The sequence below is a fragment of the Anopheles funestus genome, chromosome 3RL, assembly GCF_943734845.2.
Source record: "Anopheles funestus chromosome 3RL, idAnoFuneDA-416_04, whole genome shotgun sequence".
Classification (NCBI taxonomy): Eukaryota; Metazoa; Arthropoda; class Insecta; order Diptera; family Culicidae; genus Anopheles; species Anopheles funestus.
This window is the reverse complement of record NC_064599.1, coordinates 78,791,925-78,814,795: the sequence shown is the minus strand read 5'-3', so window position 1 is coordinate 78,814,795 and position 22,871 is coordinate 78,791,925. Positions and strand designations below refer to the sequence as shown.

General features: G+C 46.4%; 1 protein-coding gene across 4 annotated transcripts in view; it reads right to left on the bottom strand.

Annotated features, from left to right (window-relative positions):
- Positions 1-21,801, bottom strand: part of LOC125767386 (serine-rich adhesin for platelets-like) — a 30,070-nt gene extending 8,269 nt beyond the window's left edge. The window contains exons 1-3 of one of the 4 annotated variants that reach the window (XM_049433903.1): positions 21,518-21,801; positions 20,049-20,202; positions 10,835-19,257 (exon numbers count right to left, since the gene is read on the bottom strand). In XM_049433903.1, the coding sequence (XP_049289860.1) occupies positions 10,835-18,666 (7,832 nt within the window). In that variant the 5' untranslated portion in view covers positions 18,667-19,257; positions 20,049-20,202; positions 21,518-21,801. Of the gene's footprint in view, positions 1-10,834; positions 20,203-21,517 lie in introns of all 4 variants that reach the window. The other 3 variants (XM_049433904.1, XM_049433901.1, XM_049433902.1) reach the window with 3 other exon arrangements.
- Positions 21,802-22,871: the final 1,070 nt, after the last annotated feature.

Below are 22,871 nucleotides of genomic sequence, written 5' to 3'. Positions count from 1 at the left end.
ACAATAAAACAAAAACTGAAAAAATAAAGAAAATAACATTAATTTGTATCAAACATGTCCAACAAATAAATGTTAATAAAAAAATAGAATAGATGAAGAATAGAATAACAAATACAACAAAAGAACAATTACTCTTTTTCTTGCAATAAGCATTTATTCTTAAAACTACTCAAACTACGACATGGAATGCGTTTGAGTTTTCTTTGTTTTTTTCATCATTTTAATGAATCATGATCTGATTCTGTCTTCTAATCTCTACTCGTCAATCTGAGTTTTCCATCCCATATACAGATGGTTGCGGTGAGTATCGTACGAATGTATGCCAGACCGTGTACCTTTCCCTGTCTGCTTAACTCCCGGCCCTTTGCTTCCAAAACTCACTCTTCTCGGCTCGCAGAAGAAAGAAATGGATCTCAAAAGGAACGGGTTTTTTTTTGTTGGTTTGGTGCAAACTCACAAACTACCTCCATTTTGTCCTAGCCGTATTCACCCTCCCGACTGTGATCATAATCATCTACCCCTTTGCTTCTTCCCTACTGCTTACTTCCCCACTCGAAGGTGCATACTTATTGGGTCTGTTTTGCTCCATCGTACCTAGGTTCCGTTGGCTTTTCACTCGCGATTGAACGAAGTCCAATTGCAACTAATGATCGTCGTATGTTTCTCAGCATTACCTTCTAGAGGTATTCTCTGTGGTTGGGACAAGACAAGAATCAGAACCGCATGCACACAGACACACCGACTCCAGTGGTATATAAAAAAGCAAGGAGATACAACTGGAAAGCCATCGTGACGGCCATGGAGGATTAACGGAACAGTTGCGATCGTCGTGTTACGATTTATTACATTATTTCCACTTAATTACGATCGGCTTTTGTTCCATCTCGACGCAGCAAGCGAGAAGATACTCCTTTGGGATTCATGCAATTTACGAGTTTCTTGCTGCCGTACACCCGGTGATTTAAATGAACGGTTTTGTGCATGTATTTATTAAAGCATACAGACAATTTGTGTGAGATTTATAAGCGAAATTATTATTAATGCTTTTCATGCACTACCAAAAGAATCAAATGGGGCCAATTTTTATAAAAATATGGAAAAGAATGTAGTGTCAGAAATTGTTATTAAAACAAAGCACTCGAGCGTTTCCAAACGAAACCCCAAAAACGGAAATAAAGTAGTTAAACTAAATTTTGCAATTTGAACAATTAAACCGCAATGAAACTACTCTTTAAATTATACAACAACAAAAAACAGACACGATATACCGAAAACCGCTTCATCAAAAGATAAAATCCATTCATTTAGTTTAAATATGTAATAAATAACACTCAGATAAGGTGCGCGTTGTGGGTAATGACACGTGAAATACATTCTACCATCATCGTCGCTTCCATCCCCTTTACACTTGCGGACCATTTTTGGTCCGTCACATCCGGTTCGCTTACTCGGAATTACTTTCATAATTTGTAGGATCACTCGTCTTGCACTTTCCGTTTTGACAGTTCTCTCTCTTTCTCTCTCTTCAGTCAAAACTATTCGAATGAATTTTTGCAATCATTATTGCTTTCTCCAACCACCCCCCTAGTACCTAGCCATATACACATACCCACATCAAAGGGGGTAATTCTACTAAGGCGTGGGGGGGTAGTTGCGTTCGGTTGCTTAATTATTTTTAATTTCGTTACCTTAATTTACCCGCAATCTCAAAGTGCAATCGTTTCCATTTTTCCAAACCATCGGATGCATTTACGGGGAGGGGGTGGTCAGCCTCGGTCCTGACGTGGACGCTAAAACTGCGCTTTCGAGGTACACATAGTGTACTTTTATTTTACCACTTTGTTTGTTGCTGTTTGGCTACTAGTTTGGATCGGCGATAACTTTACCGACCCTAAGAAGGTGGGCCCTGAAACGCTGCGCCTGATGGACATTCAAATGTATAAAAAAAGATGATAGTGGTGGTGGCGATGGTGGTGACGACGATGCACTTTCACAAACGGCGTGCAAAGGATGGTGTAAATGACCGATTTCTGGCACATGAACTGGTTTTTCTGTTATCAAACGGTGGGTAATGTGCCCGCGTGCACTTTCCGTGGGCCAAATACATAGAAATAAATTATCGCCCGCAGGGGTAAAACAAGACGGTCAAATTGGGAACAGTCCTAGAGACGCAAGTTATGTTTGGAAGTAGCCTGTAATATTAGGTCATCAAGAAAGTTTCTTCGCGTGTTTGCAACGATCGGCTTTGGTGCCATTTTCAAACCGATTTTGACAGCTGACCCCGGCGTTTGACAGGTGAGAGGTTCGCTGTCGGCGGGCGGCCATTTTATCGAAAGAGCTGTTTAATAGCTTTAGCTTTAGGCCATTGAGCATGCCAGGATATTGCGAATATATTGAAACAATTATCAAACATAATCTTAATTATATAATCATCTTGTGGTCAAAGACAGGATAATCTTCGCAAACCATCATGAAAACTCTCATACTTTAAAATTAATGTAAATTTTATTCGAAAGCATGTACAAAATACACATCCTTTTTTAATCACCTCATATTTTGGCATAATAATAAGAAACGCTTTGTGGTATGTGATTATCACCAAAAAAAGAAGGGAACAATTATCTTATTTATTATCAGCTTAAATGGGGTATTAATGATCGAATCGCAAAACTTTTCATTTGCATTAAAGCCGTTAAAGACGTCTTAAGATCAATTTTAGCCAACGATCCTTAGGCTTCAATCTCAATGACATCAAGCCATGCTCAAGGCTGTGGACGCAAATTTACGCTCTCAGCGTTCAACAGTCATAATTACAGTGAAATAAATCTAGAACGGGATTACCTCCAGGTTAAACGAGCTACATGAAACAACGAATCCAATTCACAACAAATCCTTGAATAGCATTACTTAAAACAAATAAAATGCATTTTTTATGATTGCAAATAAAAAAATAGCTTGCTCTTTAGAAATATCTCGAACGGTGTAAAAACAACAGTATAATGTATTTCGTTTTTTTAAGAAAAAAAAAACAACACCATTACTGACACCAACACAGGAAACAATTTAAAACACCGTCACACGACTATCATCAAACCGAATGGCGGAATATGTCGGACAAAATCATTGCCAAAATCGTGTGTCCCAGTTGCCTCAAGGCAAAAGGGTTGCCAACGGTTGCCAAACCGAAATCATTAAAGAAGCTACGAATGAAAATTAAAGTTTTGTGTAGTTGTGTTGTACACTTCCTGTGCACCATTTTATTACCACAATTTTCGACGACATCCAGCAGTTTATCCATCATTATTCTTTCACCCTGAGAGTATAGAGCTCAGTAAAATGTGTAACGGTTTTTAATGGTAGAATATGAAGCGTTGGCGCTTCTGGGATCATTAGTTAGTAAAAGAATAATTTTATATTGCAATTTTAAATAAAATTACATTCTTTACACCTACATTCACCCACTTGTCAAGCGAGGAAATGAAAGTGTTTTCAAACGGAACCAAAATGACCAACGATTGTTGGCACATTGATGCACAATAAATGCACTTCTCCGTACCTTCCAGCATCCGTAAAGCAAGCCGAAAGCTGCAAGAAAATGATGACCCACCGGTATTGAGGTTGGGCCGGATTGCTGTAGAACGTAAAAAAAAAAAAACTGCCCACCAAAAATAAAGGAATGAAAGGTCACCCCAATGTGGACAGTGACACCGGGAGAGCAAACGAACGGACGAGGGTTGATTGATGGAAAATTGTTTCATTGTGTTGCGTTTAATTGCGCTGCATTTGTTTGCTGCTGTGTGTGGTAAGGTACATACACCAACATAAAACACAAAACATCATCGGCCTGATGTCTGGCAAAGGTTACTTGCACTTCATTCCTTTGAACCCTTTTTCCCATGGGATAGGTCCTCAACATTTTAGGACCCCCAAAAAAGGTTTAAAGAAGCAAAAACATTGGGAAAGAAATGTACAAAAAGTTGTCCAATTTTTAACCAATATTCTCCAGTTACTGAGAACCTTTTTTTCGTTTCTTCTCCTGTCGCAATTTCGCTTTCACACTAGTGCGAGCACACAGATTGACTAGCAGGACGACATCTCCGGCTCGCGAAGTAAAAAAAACCTCGAAATAAACGTGAAAATATAAAGAAAAACGAAAAAAAAACGCGAACAAGCTGACATTGTGTTTGGGTGTCGTCGTACACCACATATCCTCATCCCTACCGATACGCACACCCCCCCGGTTATGGTGTGGTGATGTTTGAACGGATTTCGGCGGAACCGGCACACACACCGTTTTGTTGGCCACGATGCAACAAAATAATGTGGTTAAAGAACCAACACATGGGAGATAGGAGTGTGGGAGATAATTTTCCGGTGGGAAAAACCAACGAACCGCAACGGAACCGCCTGCCGGACCACCCGGCGATACACCGGGGGGACCGGACACCCGGAATCACATTGTATTGAAACACAGACACACAAGGGCAGAGAAATGGGGCTGGATCAGGCAGAGAAATTGGGCTGGATCAAGCACAGAAGGATGACGATCAGATTTTTGTATTTAAAAAACCAAAAAAAAAAGAATACCGAGTTCATTGTGCGTTTGCTACTACCTCCCAATCACTCCACAGATTCCGAACCGATTTAATCGATGGGACCGCTTCATGTTTGCTCTTTTTCACGCTTTATTTTTCGAAGCTTAATGGTGAATCTGTCAGGGGTGTGAATTTTGGCAAATGGATGCTATTTTCCGTATTGTTTCGTAGGGAGAAGAAGATTCACTGTCATTTCCTGCTCTAGATAGAAATCATTTTAAAGCGCAAATAAAAACCAGTCCTTTGTAGGAGCTAGTCACAGAAATGAACCTTGCTTGTTCTTCATCATTTATTAATGGTTAAAGAAAAAGTCTCTTGTTCTGTCTATAATAATGTCTTGTTTTGAAGAGTACATCCATCGTTTAAAAATATAAGATTTAAAAAAACTTTTGTCTTATTCTCAGGATCTCTGAGGATGTTTCTTAGAATTTCACATCCGAGTACATCTAGACTCTCTCTCTCTCTTCTTGGCTTTAACGACCTTACAGGTCACGCAGGCCATTTCTGGCTTACTAGACTTATTTTTACCACGTAGCCGGATAGTCAGTCCTGGCTACGGGAGGACGGTCCGGATGGGATTTGAACCCGGGTCCGGCCGTGTGGACTGGCGCCGTTTATCACATGCACCACCGGGCCGCCCCCTGTATATCTAGACAACTAACACTAACAACGGATGTTACTTTAGTAATCCGCTTATACGTCGTATCATTCAATAAATCTTATTCTTCTCATCTATGTATTAATAATTCTTAGACATCAAATACCACACCAGCAAAGCGCACCAGTCAACCATTCTTTATCAAACAAAGGCCGCCATGAAACGATTATAATCCTAAATGAGGAGCAATAAAATAAAAAAAACCTTTTTCTTACTCGCACGGTTCTCAACCCACACAGAAATTGCTGGCCACCTACGAAGTCAAGGCAAATATATCTCAAGGTTAGAAACAGCAATAAAGCCGTGTATATCGATCACTTTCGATCGGGCGAAGGAAGATTTATTGCCCCGCGGTGCTGAATCCGGCAAAGACGATAGCGATTCTTAAGGGATTTATTTCTGATCTCGCGATATAAGTTGACCAACAACTGTAACTTCCTATAGCAGCTTGATCATATGCACTGTTCAAGAATGTTGAAGAATGCTTTATGTATTTCACAATAATTGATGAACAATGTGGGTTGTTTGATAAGCGGTTATGGTGAACCTCATTTGTGCTAAACTGAGAGAAAAAATTAATATTTATAAAACATTGAGTCTTTTGAGTACATTCCTAATCTGGTGTAAAGGTAGGGAGAACGAGCAAACTATCCAATAGGGAAGCAATAAATACATGACAACACTTGGTATAAATCTGTGACAAGATTCAACGAATGCTTTCCGCACCACAACACTGCCGATAAAGTCGATAAAGGTTATATTTATTACAACAACCCACGACACAACCTATTACGATTGTTTCTATTGATGTGTAATGGTGACTCGTTTGCTACATGCAACAGGCCTTCTGACTGAGTACCTTTTGCACTGATGCATACTCTCCGCGTTCGTGTTAAGCCACAGTTTATCAGATCGAGTACCAGCCCTAAAATAAAAGTGCTCCCACATATATCCGCTGCCTGGGTTTGCCTTCTTACCGCTGCTGATGAATCATTTCCGAATCATCATCGCAAAACCATCATCACGCACAGACTGCAAAGAAGGGAGGTCATCGCCAAACATCCCGCACCAATCATCTCTTCTTCTTCCTAGGTTCGGCGGACGGGGGACCCACTAGAAACCGTCGACCATGACACCAATTTTGGATTTCTTTCACCTTTTCTCCGTACAGACACTTTTGGTCGGTAGCACACCTCAAATCCGTAGGCAACAAGTCTTGGCGTACTGCGAGCGCGCCTCGTAAGAGGGAAGCGAAATGCAAGAGAAAGGCGAACGTCCGGTCTATTCCCATTCACAGTATTGCTACTAGCTTAGGTCCCCATCCGCGCTCTGTGTGACCTAGTAGCTTTGCTACGATGTCCTTGCATTTCCCCCCGCAACGTTCGGAAACAAAAAGCTGAGTAGAACTGTGCAGGGCATGCAAAGCAAAACGGTACCATACACCAGGCATTCGTTATGTGGCCCCGACACAGTGAGACACAGTATTCTCGCCATGTTTGTGCGGTGGTGAATGACTGGGGAAAGGCCCCTAGTTTTCTGTTCCACAAAACTGTTCTCACTCATCCGAGAGTCATCGTCTTCGGTCGTCCTTCTTGCTCCGAAAGCTTACTTTCGTCCGATTCAGCTTTTTGTGGCCCATTTTATCGGGCCCTTTTTTTCGTTTCCTCCCATACCGAATATGTCTCTTCATTCATTCAAAGCAATGGAAAAACGACCCTCTCGGATAACGACTAGCGACGAGCTCAAAAGCTAGCGAGCAACTACCGGGAACTACTCCTCCAGAAGCAAGTCCAATGCCACTGTCGCACGTTCGTAGCAGAAAAAACCATTGGACCTTGGCACTAGACGACGATTTCGATGACTTTAACCTTGGTGAAAGCAAAACTGTCTGCAAACCAAAACGTTAAAGCAACTCAACGTGAGGTATATGGGGCCGGGGCCGAAGCTTGAAGTTCCATTCATTTTTAGCCGATACGCGCCGGTCACTATTTCTAGGACAAAACGGTATTCGACTCGAACGGAACTAAATCTAGGTAAATTTGTCCTACGAATTGAATACACGAACAGAGAGTTTTTGGTATAGGACAACGAAACTTTCAACTCTCCTTTAAGGTCTCCCTCTTTCCGTTGCTGGGTATTCTCCAACCACAATTTTGTCTCATTTCAACATGCTCCATTTCAAATCCTTTTACTTCCGACAGGGTTATATCTCGAAGCAGTTCCGACCATAACGCTCATGTTACTCTAATGCACGCTTTAAGCTAACAGGTATATCAGGCTTAGAAAATCGGTGATCTCCGTAGAATTTGCTGGGTTACTACCGCTCAATGCAGAAACAAAAAAAGAACCTAAACACATGTCAGTACGTGCCGAAATAAAAACAGGAGGAAGAATTCCAAGGCACAACAAGTAGTTGCAACAAGTCGTATATCGCCTAGCGATGGCTGGCGTTGTTTCCCACCTGTGTGTCTGTGGAGGGGCGTTTGCTGCACAAAGTCTACCACTAGCAGCTCGATCTCCTCCATCCCTTCTTGGCTGCATTCCATCACTTTTCGACTTCAATTATGCATAGGGAAAAAGCGCTACCGCACCGGATACACCTCTAGATCCGGTCCCTGGATGCATTTGCGTCTGGGGCACAGCTCTGTGCCTGAGTCCCCGGAATCCGGATTCTGGTCCAAAGTGCAGCAATGCTGACCTGCTTCAACAAAACCCCTAAGTTCTAGCGCACAGCCTTAACGGCGCTGAGCTGCGAGTGCTGCCAACCGGTTTATAGACGGTGGCTTACATAGAGGGGCGAGAGTTCCTTTCGTATTCCTCACGATTTAGCTCCGGTTTTTACAGATTATTTTATCGCAGTTACGTTCGCAGCAATGGTGCTGCTGCAGACTTGTTTAACAACAGTATATGGCGTATGGAAACGAACGATATAATGTCAGATCGCACAGATAAATCCGTACGCATTAGCAGCAGAGAATTGCACAGACGATTCGTTACCGGTTTTGTGGAAGTTACAAGACTTTTACATGAGTACTGACATTTAAAAAAAAGATGCAGTCTTCTCTTTGTTACAGAACTCTTCCAAAGAGTACATGTGGAGATACATATTTTTGTGTTTTTATCATTTCATTAACATCCAACCCAATTATAGGTTTTCTTGAACAAAAAACAAACTCCCGCCGAACTGAGCAGATCATCTGGCAACAAGAGATTCCTGGATGGCAAAAAGGAAACATCATTTTTCGACTATTATTAATTCCGTTGATGAATATTTCATCCCCCCAAACAATCAGCACCGTACACGAATAAATCCTTTTTGGTTCTATTTTTTGTCATAATGCACTCTTCAGCGCCATCATATCAATTAAAACAGAAACAGGACCGTATGGCCAACGGGGCAATATGAACGCAACGGACCCATTTTTTGGGGTGCACACTTCATCCTCCTTATGTTAATGTTGTCCACTTTGAGAAGAGACAGCCCGTGTAGTTAGCTCCTTTTTTTTGGCTGCAAAGAAGTTTTTTTCCCTGCATTAATGCGAATGCTTAATCTCCGATGTCCTCTTCCATACTCACAGGCACAAACAATACACACACACACGGCGATTTGGGGATATATGGATGAAAATTTGCAACGCTTTTTAATTAATGAAACGTGATGCTTTGCGCAAAAGTTTGCCGTACCGAAACCTTCATTATAATACGTGCATTATTATACTCGCGTAGGTACCTCTAAAGCTTATTGCAAATTTCGCCCTTTCACTCGCATATATATATGTACATGCATGCACATTTGTTAATGGTTTTATGATTCTGAAACGCTAGTCGAACACTCTTTTTTAAGGGAAATGTGTGTACAACATCATCACAACGGAACATGTTTTGAGCGTGGTGCAGAAATTGTGTTTCCTCGCGAAAAACTGAAGCCAAAGCAGGAGAGATTTTTCTTTGTGCCAACGGTGCAGTTGTAAGGTGCGACATAATACTGCATCGGACCAGCGTTGAAGCATGATGCAAAATAACCCTAATAAAGATAGTAAACTTTCTATCGCATCATGCACATTTTACGACAAACGAAAGGGCTTTGGTACATGTATGCGTTCCTTCGTTATATTCCAGCACAACCTGGCTGCACAGAACGATACAAAAGACGGATCATTTGCTGCCCATTTGCTCAACCAGGTCTCATCATTAGCGAGCATGAAGTTGTTATTTCTTCTCGTATGAATTGCAGCACGCTCAAAAGCCGGATTGAAATTTCCAAGGGCGCCATCGCAAGACGCATCAGATGTCTTCCAGTCGGGAAGGAAAAACCAGTCTGTATCTGTTCAGTTTTCACAAACACACACACACTCAATCCAAAATATGAAACAGGCATCGCGACAAAGAAACACGTTTTCCCGAATTTTCCCACGGGAGTGATTTTCGCTACGGTTTGACGCCGTTACACGTCCGCCCTTCGGACGATTAGATCATTTCCAATCACTTCGCAGCAAACTACGAACAGCGGCATCAAAGCGAAGATAAGAACGAAAAGAAATGTTCTGGAGTAGGAAGAGCGCATTGGAAGAAACCATCTGCGGCAATGAACCGACCAAACACTCGATGGATGAAGGTAACATGAGTAGCGAACGGACCCCGACCGCGATGTTCCCATGCCATGTCATGATGTTGGCTGGAATGGTGAACTTTTGGTGGTCCCTGGTACAACCGGGTTGGTGTTCTTCGCCATCAACCGCCATTGATTTTCAGGCTTTTCTTCTGTTTCATTTCAAGTATCAAGATATAATTTTTCCCAACGGACTGTGTATGTCTTTCAACGCGAGTTGAGTACAATCGATTGATTGGTGGAGATGGCACAAAACTATCGCCGATCGAAGGTTTTCTTCTTCTACGCTTCATCAAGTATGACAACCGTGCAGAAAGACAATCGTTCTCATATGCAGACGAAGAAACAATTATGTACGCTTCATCAAAAACAATATCTTGTTACTTGCTTCCAATAGTGAACCAATTTCTAATAAGATTTAGACAGGAACGAGTCTTCTGGATTATAAAAAAATATATATTCTCTAGGGAACAATGATATTTCCAAATAAAATGAATAACCTCAAACATATGCCAATCACTGGTTCTTTTCGAAATGTTCGAATCCTAAAACAATACATCGAATAATGCCCCGTATGGAACTTTTATGGAACCACAATCTAAACATCGATGAAATCAACGCAAACAAACATATTTTTATGGTAAGCTTGAGATGCTAACGCTTCTTCCTGAAGGTTGAAGGTTGATTAGGTTGGAAATTATTCATAAGAAACGAGCAGTAAAAAGAGAATGCTAATAAACGATCGTCGCAACGAATGATTGATCGAGTGTGGGCAAAAACACCACTACAACTACCGCTGCGTACCGGATAAGAAGATTAGAAAGTTTTCAAACATTGCCCTCGCAATTCCTTTGTTTCATAAAGCTCATAAGGTTTGCGAATAAAATGTTTAAAATGAAATAAACATCGGGAAACAAGTGTGTAATAAATATCGAACAATTTAGTTAAAGAAATTTGGTCTTTCAAACTCACCTGCCAAAGAGTGGATGCCACAGAGGTGACGACAGATCGGTCGTATCGTCGAGCCCGTTCGTGGTACTGCCCACCTCCGCCAGATCATCCGTGTTGAGCAACCGTCGCTGTACGGCGGCCGGATCGAGCAGGTGCAATCCCGGCTTCACCTTCAGCTTTGCCTGCTGATGCATGCCGCTACTGCCGCCACTACCGCCAGCACTGCCCGATTGTTGCGCCATTAGGTGATGCTGCTGTTGCTGCTGTTGCTGCAGGAAGCTGTGCTGCTGCTGCTGCTGTTGCTGCTGCTGTAGGAACATTTGTTGCTGTAGTTGTTCGTGCTGTTGCGCCGTGTACAGATCCATCCCCGGGATGGCCATCAGGTTTGCTAGCTTGCTGGAAGCACTGGAACTACCGGTACCACCGTTCGCACCACCCGTACCGGAATGTTTGTGCAGTTGCTGCTGCTTCTCCGGTTGCAGCAAGTTCATCAGCGATTTGCACGTTACCCTTGGCTTTTGCTCTTCCTGATGATGATGGTGCTGTTGCATCTGTTGTTGGAGGAGCTGCTGATGCTGCTGTTGCTGCAGTTGAAGCTGCTGCAGCTGCGAATGCTGCTGCTGCTGTTGCTGGTGGTGATGATGGTGCTGCTGCTGCTGATGCTGTTGCTGCTGATGCTGGTGTAGTTGCTCTTTCTGTAGCTTCCGAGCGAGCTGCTGCTGTTGCTCGTGAAACTCTTGGAAGTTGGTGGGAAGGTTAAAGAACGAATTTGCCGCCGCCGAACCGAACATGCCCGCCGCGCCGAGATTGGCTTGGTGTTGCAGCTGCTGCTGTTGTTGCTGCTGATGGTGATGCTGCTGCTGCTGCTGCTGTTGCAGTTTCGCCTTCTGCATTGCTGTGAGCTGCTGCCGATGGGAACTTGCACCTGATGAATGCTGTTGGCGCCCACCGGAAGCTGCAGCAGCTGCGGCCGCTTGATTCATTAGATTGGCCATATTTTTAAACCCACTCGGGCTGAACGATTGTTGCTGCTGTTGTTGGAGCTGTTGCTGATGTTGTTGCTGCTGCTGTTGCAGCATGGTTTGGGCGGACGTTCGTGAGCTTCCACCGCCGGTACCCGTGGTTCCTCCACCGTACCGGTTGCTGCTACCGTGCGTCATAGTGGGCGGTGTCATGAACTGAGGTATCGAGAGTGGATTGATCATACCGGCTGCAGCAGCTGCAGCAGCGGCAGCAGCAGCCGCCTTTTTCTGCTGATTTTGGAACATGTTTGCTGCTGCTGTGACCGCAGCCACGGACCGTTGCTGTTCGAGTGTCTTCGGACCGAGCACGGGTTTGCGGTCGACGTGAGCGGCTGCGGCGGCTGCTGCTGCTGCTGCCGCGGCTGCCTTCTTTTGGGCCGCTTCCTGCTGCTTGCGTTGCTGCAGGTTGGCAGTAGTCATCGCTTCTTGCAGTACGGCCAGCTCTAGCTGTCGCTTGTAGTCAAGCGGACTGGTAGCGGTGGCGGGCGGCAACCCACAGAAGTCCTGAAACCGTGGACCCATAAACGGTAGCATGTCGGCAAGGCTTGTTCCACCTGCACCGGCAGCGGCACCGCCGACGGCGGCAGCAGCTGCCGCAACGGTAGCCGCCGATGTCGAGCTGGGAAGATTCATCATCGCCTTCAGCAGATCCGGTGCAAACTGGCCCATCTGGCCGAGGTACGGCAACCAAAGCATCTGATTGAACGCTGCCGTTGTGGCCGCATCAATATCACCTGCTAGGCCGGATGCGAGCAGCGAGCTCATCATCGGATTCTGTTTAGCCGCCTGGGCCGATAAGGTCTGCTTTAGCGTCTCCAGAGGACTGGGCGGTGTTGGGGTGGCGGTCGGTGCATGCGACTTTTTACTAGCAGCGGCCGCCGCCGCAGCCGCCGCCATTGCTACAGGTGTGGTGGGCGGTGTGGCCACTGCTGCCGTCGCATCAAGCGCACTCTTCGATTTGAACTTTACCAGCTCTTCCTGCGTTTGTAGGATGGTTTCCAACTGCTGCAGTGAGATCACCAGAATATCCGGATCTTGCAGAATGTTGGGAAACGCGAACGCTTCCGGAAGTCTTAGCTCAGGACGGGTCGTTAGAAGTAGTGGAATTTCACGCGCTGGTGACGCCAGCACCGCGTTCAATCGATCCTTTGGCACTAGTAATGGATCCGGAACCTTCCACGCTGGATTGCCGACTAGTAGGCGAAGCTGCGTTAGTGGATCTGGATCATTGCCCGACGTTAGCATCTCCACCAGGCGGGCCGAGTCGTTGAGGTTGCTGTAAGCTGCGGCAGCAGCTGCTGCAGCAGCCGCCGCAGTCTGCGTGGAAGGAGTGACTGATACACCACTGCCACCGCCCGCCGCCATTGCGTTGATAAGGGAAGCCACACTTGGGCCGCTCGTGCTGGATGTCGTTGCAGCCACCACCGTGGACGCCATACTTCGTGTGTCTGAAGATAGCGCCTTACCAACACCACTGTTTGGCCGCTGTTGCTGCTGCTGCTGCTCGGGATCTGTTTTGATGCGTTTTGCCTTCGGTTCACTTGTATCGTCGTGAGTATTAACACCACCACCGCTGCTACATAAAGAGGACGCAGTTGAGGAGGAGGACAGGCGTTTCGCTTCCTCCGAGCAACTCACCGTGGGGCTGGCGGATTTTCGACACTTGCCTAAATCGAGCGGTTCCTTTTGCTGAAGTGTGTTGCCTGTTTTGGTGGTGGTAGTGGTCGCCACCGCACTGCTACTGGTGCTGGTGGCAGTACTCGTTGTTGTGCTGGAACTACCGCTAACAATACCACCGCCTCCACACGAAGGACGGCCACTCTTCGCTACACTCACTACGGCCGCGGCCGCCTGCGACATGAGCGCCTCTATTACGCTGGAAGCCGTGGAACTACTGCTCGAGCTGGAACCCGAGATGGATTTCGGTTGCAGAAAGAGATCCGGTGATGGTGGCACCGCCGGTAGTCCACTCGGTTGCGGCGACTGTATCGCATCGGAACTATGCGATACGGGCCGCGGGGACGGTGAAAGACTTCGTTTCCGACAGCTGAGATCCTTGGGTAGCTCCTCCTGGCACGAGTCAGGTGATATCACAATCGGCGCTTCCGCAGGCAGCTCCTTTGCTGAGGTGCTCACGGACGAGGATGATTCGCTATTAGCACCGGTTCTGTCACCGGCGGCCGGTTCGCTCGCTTCCGCGCTAGTCGTCTCTACCACCCGGTTGGCCGTGTTTGCGAAATAGGAACTCGCATGTTCACTCGCCTCCGTTAAATCCTTTATCGTTATGGACAGCTCGTCTTCCAGCGTGCTCGTTGAGGACGATGCCGCCGATGAGGTGGTCGTTGTCGTGGTGGTGGCACCTTCAGTTCCACCACTACTGGCACTCGTTCGGGACACAAGTTCTACCGAGCCGCCGGTTTGTTGCTGCGGTTGCGACTGCAGTGATGCACCGGTTCCGGAAGATGCCGGTTGTGGCGCGAACGGATTTGGAAGCAGATCATCATCATCACCCACATCGCCACCATCTATTCCACCGCCACTACCACCACCACTGCCACCACCGCCGCCGAACAGATCACCCGTCAGACCTTCGATTTCACCCGCTTCGTTGAACGACAGACACTTTGGCGAGGTGCTGAGCGATTCACCTAACCGTGAGATGATATCCGCAACCGGTTCCGGTTCCAGCAGCACATCATCATCATCGTCATCGTTGTAATCGTCCGCGATCGTGTAGATCGGGTTGGAGCTTTTCCCCACTGATAAAGCGGCGGTCGTCGTTACACCCATCCCACCACTGTCAGCACGGCGCTGTTGCTCTACCAGCGAGTCGAGCAGTTCCGCGGCCCCGGTCATCGTAGTGTCGCCGCAGCTTGCTGCCGCCGCTGCCGCTGCCACATTCAGCAAATCGTCCTCCTCTGTCCCGGTGTGTGCCGGCCCTCCTGATACTGTTGCGGATGCTGCTCCAGCCGCTCCTCCTACACCTCCTATTCCACCGTCACCTGCCGCCTGCAGCTCCCCAATCCCTTCGATCAGATCACCAAACTCCGCGCTCAGATGATGATGGTGATGATGCAAGTGATGATGATGATGGTGCAAATGGTGGTGTTCTTGTTGATGCTGCTGCTGCTGCTGCTGTTGCTCCTGAAGATCCGAGTTCTGCTGTTGCAGCGCGTGCTTCGGATCGTCATCGTCGAGCTCACTATCACTACTGATGGTGATGTGCGGTGGATGATGCACTTCCGCGTTGTTCTCGATGCAAGTCGATTTCGTCTTGCCCGCGCCACTGCTGCCGCTACATCCCGCATCCACTTCCATCACCCCTACCGATGAGCAGGTGGAGGAGGACGAGGCTGTCGTCGTAGTGGTTGTTCTTGCGAACGTCGTCCCTACACAATCCGGGCCGATGATGGCATTCATTGTCGTCGTCGTCGTCGTCGAAGTCGTGGTACCATCGTCGTTATTCAGTCGTGCTCCTTTCGCACGGTCCTGCTGCTGCTGCTGAAGCCGTCCTTGCGATGCTGGTGTTGGTGTTAGCCGTTTCTCCTGCTGCTCGAGAACGCACACTTCATCGTCGTCAATCTCCACGACGGTGGAGCCGCCAGTTCTCGTCGCTAATGGTGCATCGGCTGCAGCTGCAGCGGCCGCCGCCGCGGCCACCGCTGCTGCTATCGCAGCCGCTAATGCACTACCACCATCGCTATCGTCCGGGTTGTTGTTGTTGATACTGCTGCCATCGTCGTGCTCGTGCGGTCGTCGTTCCCCAGCTTCCTTTCCGGCACCAACACTAACAGCGCGACCGTCGGCCGACACTAGCTCGATGTCGTCTCCCTGCGAAGGTCTTACCGACGAGTCGAACCGTAGTGCATGGTGCAGATGCATATGATGGTGATGGTGGTCTACGCCGAAGTTCGACCGACCGCCTTCCACACCGAGCAATTGCACATCGTCATCGTCGTCGTCGTCGTCGTCGTCTACAATGTTATGGTGTTGGTGCTGTTGCTGATGATGATGATTAAGCCCAAGTTCATCCAGTGCAAGCAGACCGCTTGCCGCGCCGCCACCGTCATCATCGTCACTAAGGACCAAACTCCCGAGCGGACCCCCATTCGGCGCATGCGCACCGATGTCACTGCACCGATGCTGCTGCTGTTGCACCGGGATGACGTTTGTTGGTATCTGTGACTCGATGCTCGTTCGGCGAGCTTTCATCTCCGACGACTTCTTCGCCATCGCAATCGGCCACTCCCGATCGGCTGTCCGCGCTAGTGCTGCCAGCGTGGAACCATGCACATCATCGTCGTGCACTTCGTAATCATCGAGTATGGTAACGCCGCCAACCTCCTTACCAACTCCACCTCCACCATCATCATCGTCATCGTCATCGTCCAGTTCCAGTAGCTCCAACTTATGGGATAACTCGGACTGCCGTTTATGGCTATTGCTTGTGTTCTCGAGTGTTCGTCCTTCTCCGCCATTGCTATTACTACTACCAATAGTTTTGTTGATATTATCACTACTACTACTACTACTGCTGCTGCTGGCACTACCAATATTGTTACTACCGCTATTATTATTGCTACCATTGCTTCCCAGCAACAGCCTCGGGTAGAAGCCGGTTCCACCGTCTTCTTCCGCTTTCACCTCCAGATCACCGCTGGAGTTACCGCTAACGCTAGAATGATTACCGTTGCTAATAATGTTGTTGTTGTTGTTCGACGAACTGGATTCGCTAAAACTACTGATATTATGGTGTCCGCCACCGCCAGTACCGCCAGTACCACCCATCATTTCACTTCTTCGGCTGGCCTGCAGCTTCTCCTGCAACTCCTGCAGCTGTCTCTGCTGCTGCTCGTGATAGTTCCGGATCAGTTCCGCTATCGTTTCTTCCCGCTCGCGTTCCTCCGCCGCCGCCTCCGCTTCCTGTTCCGCCGATCGTAACCTTTCGTGGTCATGGAACATCTCGACCGATCGATCTTCGATCGTACCGGCAGCTGGTTCGTTCTTCTCCTGTTTAACCCCGACGCTAAAGGTAACCTTGCGCTGGCCGGTCGCCACCAGCCTGCTGATGGTGCTGCAGCTCGTACTGCTCCGACTACCTCCACCAACTTCCTCCTCTTCTTCAGCCACACATTCCGACGCCCCTTCGGAAACATGGCGCTTCTTTTTCTTCTTACTCTTTTTATGCTTATGATGGTGCTGTCTGTGTGCGGACTTACCGGCAAGTTTGTACTTTGGTGACACTGATGATGCGGACGCGGAACGGGCGGACACCCGACCACCGCAACTGTCGCTGGCCGTTTCCTCGTCGCAACCACTCTCGGACCGTGGCGGTAGCAGGGAAAACATGACGGAGGAACTCGTATCGGTGCGCGGTATCGCACGCCAGCTACCCGGCCCGGTACGGGTTAATCGTATACGGTTGCGCTTGTCGTAGTCCTCGCACCGGACCTCCACGATGCGCGTGTCCTCCTGCTTCACGAACAGGAAGATTGGATTTACTCTAGGAACTGTGGAGACGACGGCGCTGGTTGCCGTGCACGGTACGCTCGGTGACCGTTCCATTGCAGCAACCCCGACGATCTGTGATGCCGCCGACGAGGACCTGCCGGACGACAACTCCAACCCACCATTTGACATCGCGGACGAGGAACGCAGCTGGGCCGGTTGCGATGACGACTTTGGTGGCCGTTTGACCGTTAGGGCAGGAATGGCACGTTTTTTCACTCCCGGACCGGATGTCATCGTTCCGGAAGGTTTGCCCGCGGTTGATTTACTCGACTGCTTTGGCTTTGGCTTCGGACGTACACGTGCGTTGAAGAAGATTTCCGGCAGACAGAGTGTGTCAATGATACGATCCGTAAACTGTCTCCGCCGGTTTGACTTGCGGTGCTCCTTCGGTTCCAGCGGCAACGGAAGTGGATCGTCTTTGTAACCGGATCGTTTCGGTGGATGACTCACCGTACGTGGCAGAACGGCAGAACCCGGAGCTGGAGTTGCTCCCGAATCCACCAATTCCTGCTTAACCACGACCATTGTTGCTGGCGGTGCATTGTCCGCTGGCTCCGAACCAGCCTCATTGGCTTCCGTCTTAACAGCCGGTACCGGCTTTGACGTCATCGTTTCACAGACCGTTGTTGCATCGGTTGGCTTCGCTGGCTGCTCACTTCCGCCGCTGCTGGGTGACGTCGACATGACGTTCCGTCGTCTCAGTATCAGCTTCGTGTCCTTCGATTCGCTACGCTCCCCTGCAACAACGTGTGCAACATAATGCTGTCCTTGTCCGTTGTCGGTGCGATGTTTCTCCAATGTCACGCTACCATCCACTTCCGGTTTCTCCCAACCAATGGTGGTGGTATCTAGTGAGGGCGTTTCGAAACCGGAATCACGATCGGTGTTTGATTCGTTTGCCGTCCCGATTCCGAGCTCACCGGCCGACCCCGACCCAACCACACCTTCACCCCCATCGTCCGGTCCGATAGCGTCCAGTGCGCTTAATACTAGCTCGCAGTTGAACTCCTCCGAACATCCGTCATCCTTTTCGGGAACCGACGACCCAGTGCCGGTCAGTGTGCCGTTGCTGGCCACGTTGATTATGTTGTTGTTGTGATTGATGTGCCTTTCGCCGGAACCATTCGTCAGTTCGGGCTTGCCGGTAAGCGGTATGAGATCAGGAAGCGTTGTCGCCGCACTGGTCGTGGCCGTAACGCCATTCCCGAGCGGGGGCGACGATACAGCGGCGTGTGATGTTGGCGCCGGTCCGCAACCGTCGGATGTTGAACCGTTGAATCCGAGCGATCGCCATTGGGGTGCACTAACCTCGGCACTCATATCCGCGACCGGTGACCATTTCCCGTTTTTCCCTCGATACAATTCACCTTCTTCATAAGATTCAAAAAAAACAAGACGAACCAATAGAAGAGAGAGAGAGCGAACCAAAACGCACTATTTTCTCGCACACTATACACGCAACGATGTGGGGCACACTTTGGCGCGCCTACACACACAGCAATAGGGATTCGCCCGCTGCTCACACACACTCACTTGCCGACCGAAATGCACGCACACACAGGCCGTAATACTTGTTTGCAGAATCAGCGAGAGCATCGCAATTCAATTTTCATGCTTAATTTTACCATCATTACACTTCACTGGCACGCACCAAATGCATTCGTTTCTTCGCCAATGCTTGCCTAAATTTGCAACATTTCACTGAAATATCACACCGTATCAATCATCGGTGATGGCGCACGAATATTTAGCCACCGTCACACTTATTCTCGAGAATTCTATGCGATTTACTTTGCACTGCTGCAAACAATTCGAAATCGCTCACGCACGCACGCTTATCATTTTCCTTTGCACAACTTTTCATGTGTGTGTGTGTTTTTTTTCTCACCAAAACATTTTCTTTACCACACTCTGGGAAGGAATAAAATTTCTTAACATTTATTAGGTTGTCACACGCAAGCACAGATTTACAATCGGACACAATTGGAAACAGATTTCTTCGCCTCACCAACAACAACACAGGATTCTTAATCACTTCTTTCTTAACCACTGCTTCTTCTTCTCCTTCTTGCTCACATTCTCCGTCTCAGAAGGGCAGCTTTTCACGAAATCGATCGGCTCCCCGTAGGACGTTTTGCAGGAATGCTTCTGTGCGTCTGTATCACTGCACAGCGTGATATTTTCTCACTGATGACGGATCGTACCGTGGCTAATAAACTTTTGATTTGGAATCATATTGCAAAACACCACATCATTATTGCGTGAATGATGTTTTGATTTTTCACTGGCTCGTCGAATTCCGTGTCACTTGAACCACAAATCATGAAAAGCCTCCTCGAGCGAGCTGTCAAAATCGTATTTCGATTTTTTTACTCACCAACACTATCATTTGCCGATCATCTCACTAACACCACCATCTGGTTGTACCACATTTCTCTCATTCTTAATCGTGCTCACTTTATTTTTTTCCTCTCGCTCTCTCCCTCTCTCACACACACACTAGCACTGTTTGAGCGTAAAGCGTGTATAACACCTCGCGTGGCGGCGGGAGAATTTTGCTGTCTTCAGCAATTCCGCGTAGTGTGACAGCTCGCGATGCAGACTTGATTGGATTGATTTTGGGATTGTCGGTAGCCGTCGGTTACTCCAATGCAAGAGGACAAAAAAACCCACGCACTACACGCATTAGAAACAGTACGCACCGTTAATTCACACACGCGTTATGATGGGCGATGGTAATAAATCATTTTACGCCGTATTCAGAAACACCCACTTGCACCAACTGCTATTCCACTGTAGTTGAATCTTTTCACTTTATACGCTTTTTCTTCTTGGATGATTCTCGTTTTCGAAAGCCTATAATAAAGTGTAAAGTGTTAAGAAGAATAGCATTAGCGTGCGGTGCACCAAAATCCACTACTTCGCACGCACGGACATGGAGCAGCCGAGTATTTTTGTGCCGCGATGTGTCTCTCTGCAACGCCGGCCCTAATGGCTGTCGGGGTCATTAGAAAGAACCACCGCGTATGAATTATTGCCTCATTAGAACGACCAACCATGGACGCAGCGAAATAATGGAATGCGAAAGACACGAGACGTAATTTATAAGCCGTATTTATAAGGTTTTATGGATTTTTTAAAGGCAGCCATTTTGACAATTTTTAATTGCACTCTTGGTATACAAAATAAGCTGACAATTAATAATCTCGTGTTTGTTCATTTTTTTGGTAACTTTACGAAAATTAGTACAAAAGAGAATAAGCATAAAATCGTAATTAGGGTTGGATTTCTATTTGACAACTCGTAAATGTCAAAACCAAGCGTTTACTACTGTCATGTCTCCACGTGCGTGGAATTCGTAGTAGACGATCAAGAGGAATGCAAGGTGATGTCCCAGTGATGGGTCACGAATGCCACACATTGTGTTTTCGAATCATAACCTCGGCATGAAACTAGTATTCCAATATGTAACAAACAACCCTACGCCGGATGAAAATGAGAAGTTAAGACAAGATTGAGATAAATGAGAAGAAAGCACTGTTTTCCACCTGGGCAGGTGGTTGAAGTCGTTCACCACCAAACAATACGCTACGCGTAGTATACTACATATTTCCACGAAAACGATGTGCACTATGCGTTGATTACTACTACGCTTGACATACACACATGCTTCCGTCTCACTCTTTTTACGCTTCATGTATTTTTCTTTTTTTTTTTCTTCTCTCCCCCAAACATAGTACACACACCGTGAACAAAACTTGTGTGCGTGTTGTTTTTTTATGTTGTTTTGCTTTTTTTTTCATTGATTCACTCTCCCTCTCCCTTTCTTGCTTCTGTGCGCACACTCTCTCTTTCTTATGATTCGGTATGCTCACTGGCTCACTCGCTCTCATTCTCGAATCGAATTCACTGTCGTAGAAATCGTTCTACATCGCCAAACAAATCGTTAGCTGCGACGACCATGTTTCACCGTTTACTAATTTCGTGTCGTTTAATTCCCGAAAACATAAATGCAGCAACATTAAACTTTTCCTTTTGCACCCTTATTTTAGCGACAAAAACAATGCATTCACAGTAAAATAATTTCTTTTTCATTGATCACTCCAAACCGCACGATAATCTCGATTTGCATTTGTCGATAGTAGAAGAAATTTAATTCAACCGATCCAACCTTTCAACTTTATCACCCCGTATCGCTCCACCTTATTGTTGTTATGCTCAACGCAATTCAATACGCACACACGCGCACCTTGCTTTACTATGCTGCCTATGTGTTGTGCTATGTGCGGCACTTCCGTCAGGTTGCTGCGATGCGACCACGCGGGATTTCAAGTTTCAAATGTTTGTGGTTGGTTTTTCTGTGAACAGCGCAGGGGGCTCATGTTTTCCGCCGTGCTTCGCGATTGCAGGGGTGGAAGGTGGTGTATTGAAGATGTTATTCTCGTTTCGGAGTGAATTAAAGAACAAACTATACACGACGTATGATTATACCACAACATAAGGATGCGCTTTTCCTGCAGCATGATAAAGTAAAAAAAGTCACTGCGCAACTTCACGTCACCTAAACTTGTACAAGAAAAAATGTAATTGTTAAACTAAACAAAAATAGTAAATGAACTCAAGGGAAGCATATTGAATTCAATTTTAATTTTTAATATTTTAATTTGAAAACCAAAACAACAATATCACAGACGAGCCCTGCATTCGAGAGCAGACTGCATTCTCTCGCAAACACGAAAGAGATGCAATTCGGCCCTTCGTTTAATGGCAGACAAAGACACACACATAGCTTCATCTCTTTCGTGGCGCGAGCATACATGCGTGTGTGAAACAATAGATTGTACAAATCTGCATCGCACGCACATTCCTGCAATCGCGTTATTAGAGAGACAGAGCTGTAAAGGAGCAAGAGAGAAAGAAAGTATGTTTCCTTCTTTCTACTTCTGGTTTTGTTATTTTTATAGCAATACTCTCTCACTTGCATCAACTTCCAGTGAATTAACAACTAAAATTGCGTGTTTAACTTTAAAACACATTAACAATGTTTTTATTTTATTTTAATCTTTAAATTTATTATTGTTTATGTGGGTGTTTTAAAATAATTATACATCAGCTTTACAGTGGATATTTTTTACTATCTTTTCTTCTGATTTTTGTTTTTTTTTTCTCTTGGTAATATTAACATATATTTTCATAATTTTATTGATATGTAACATTGTTCATAATATATTTAAAACATTTCCTGTCCTATTTCATAAAATATTTATCAATCTACAGCTTTCGTTCGATTAAGAGACATTTTTTTATTTTTTTTGTATCTTTTCATGTTTAATGTTTCCCCCCCAATGTTGAATCAGAACAGTATACTAATTCGATTTTGTTTATGCTTTGCATCACTCTCACCGGTTTGACGTTTTTGCTTTCTATTTTTCCATTTGTGCATGTGATTTGTTTCACTCTTTCACACTTCCCTGCTATCGCTTTCGGCTTCCTTTTCCTTCCTGCAATCATTCTTTCTCTTCCAA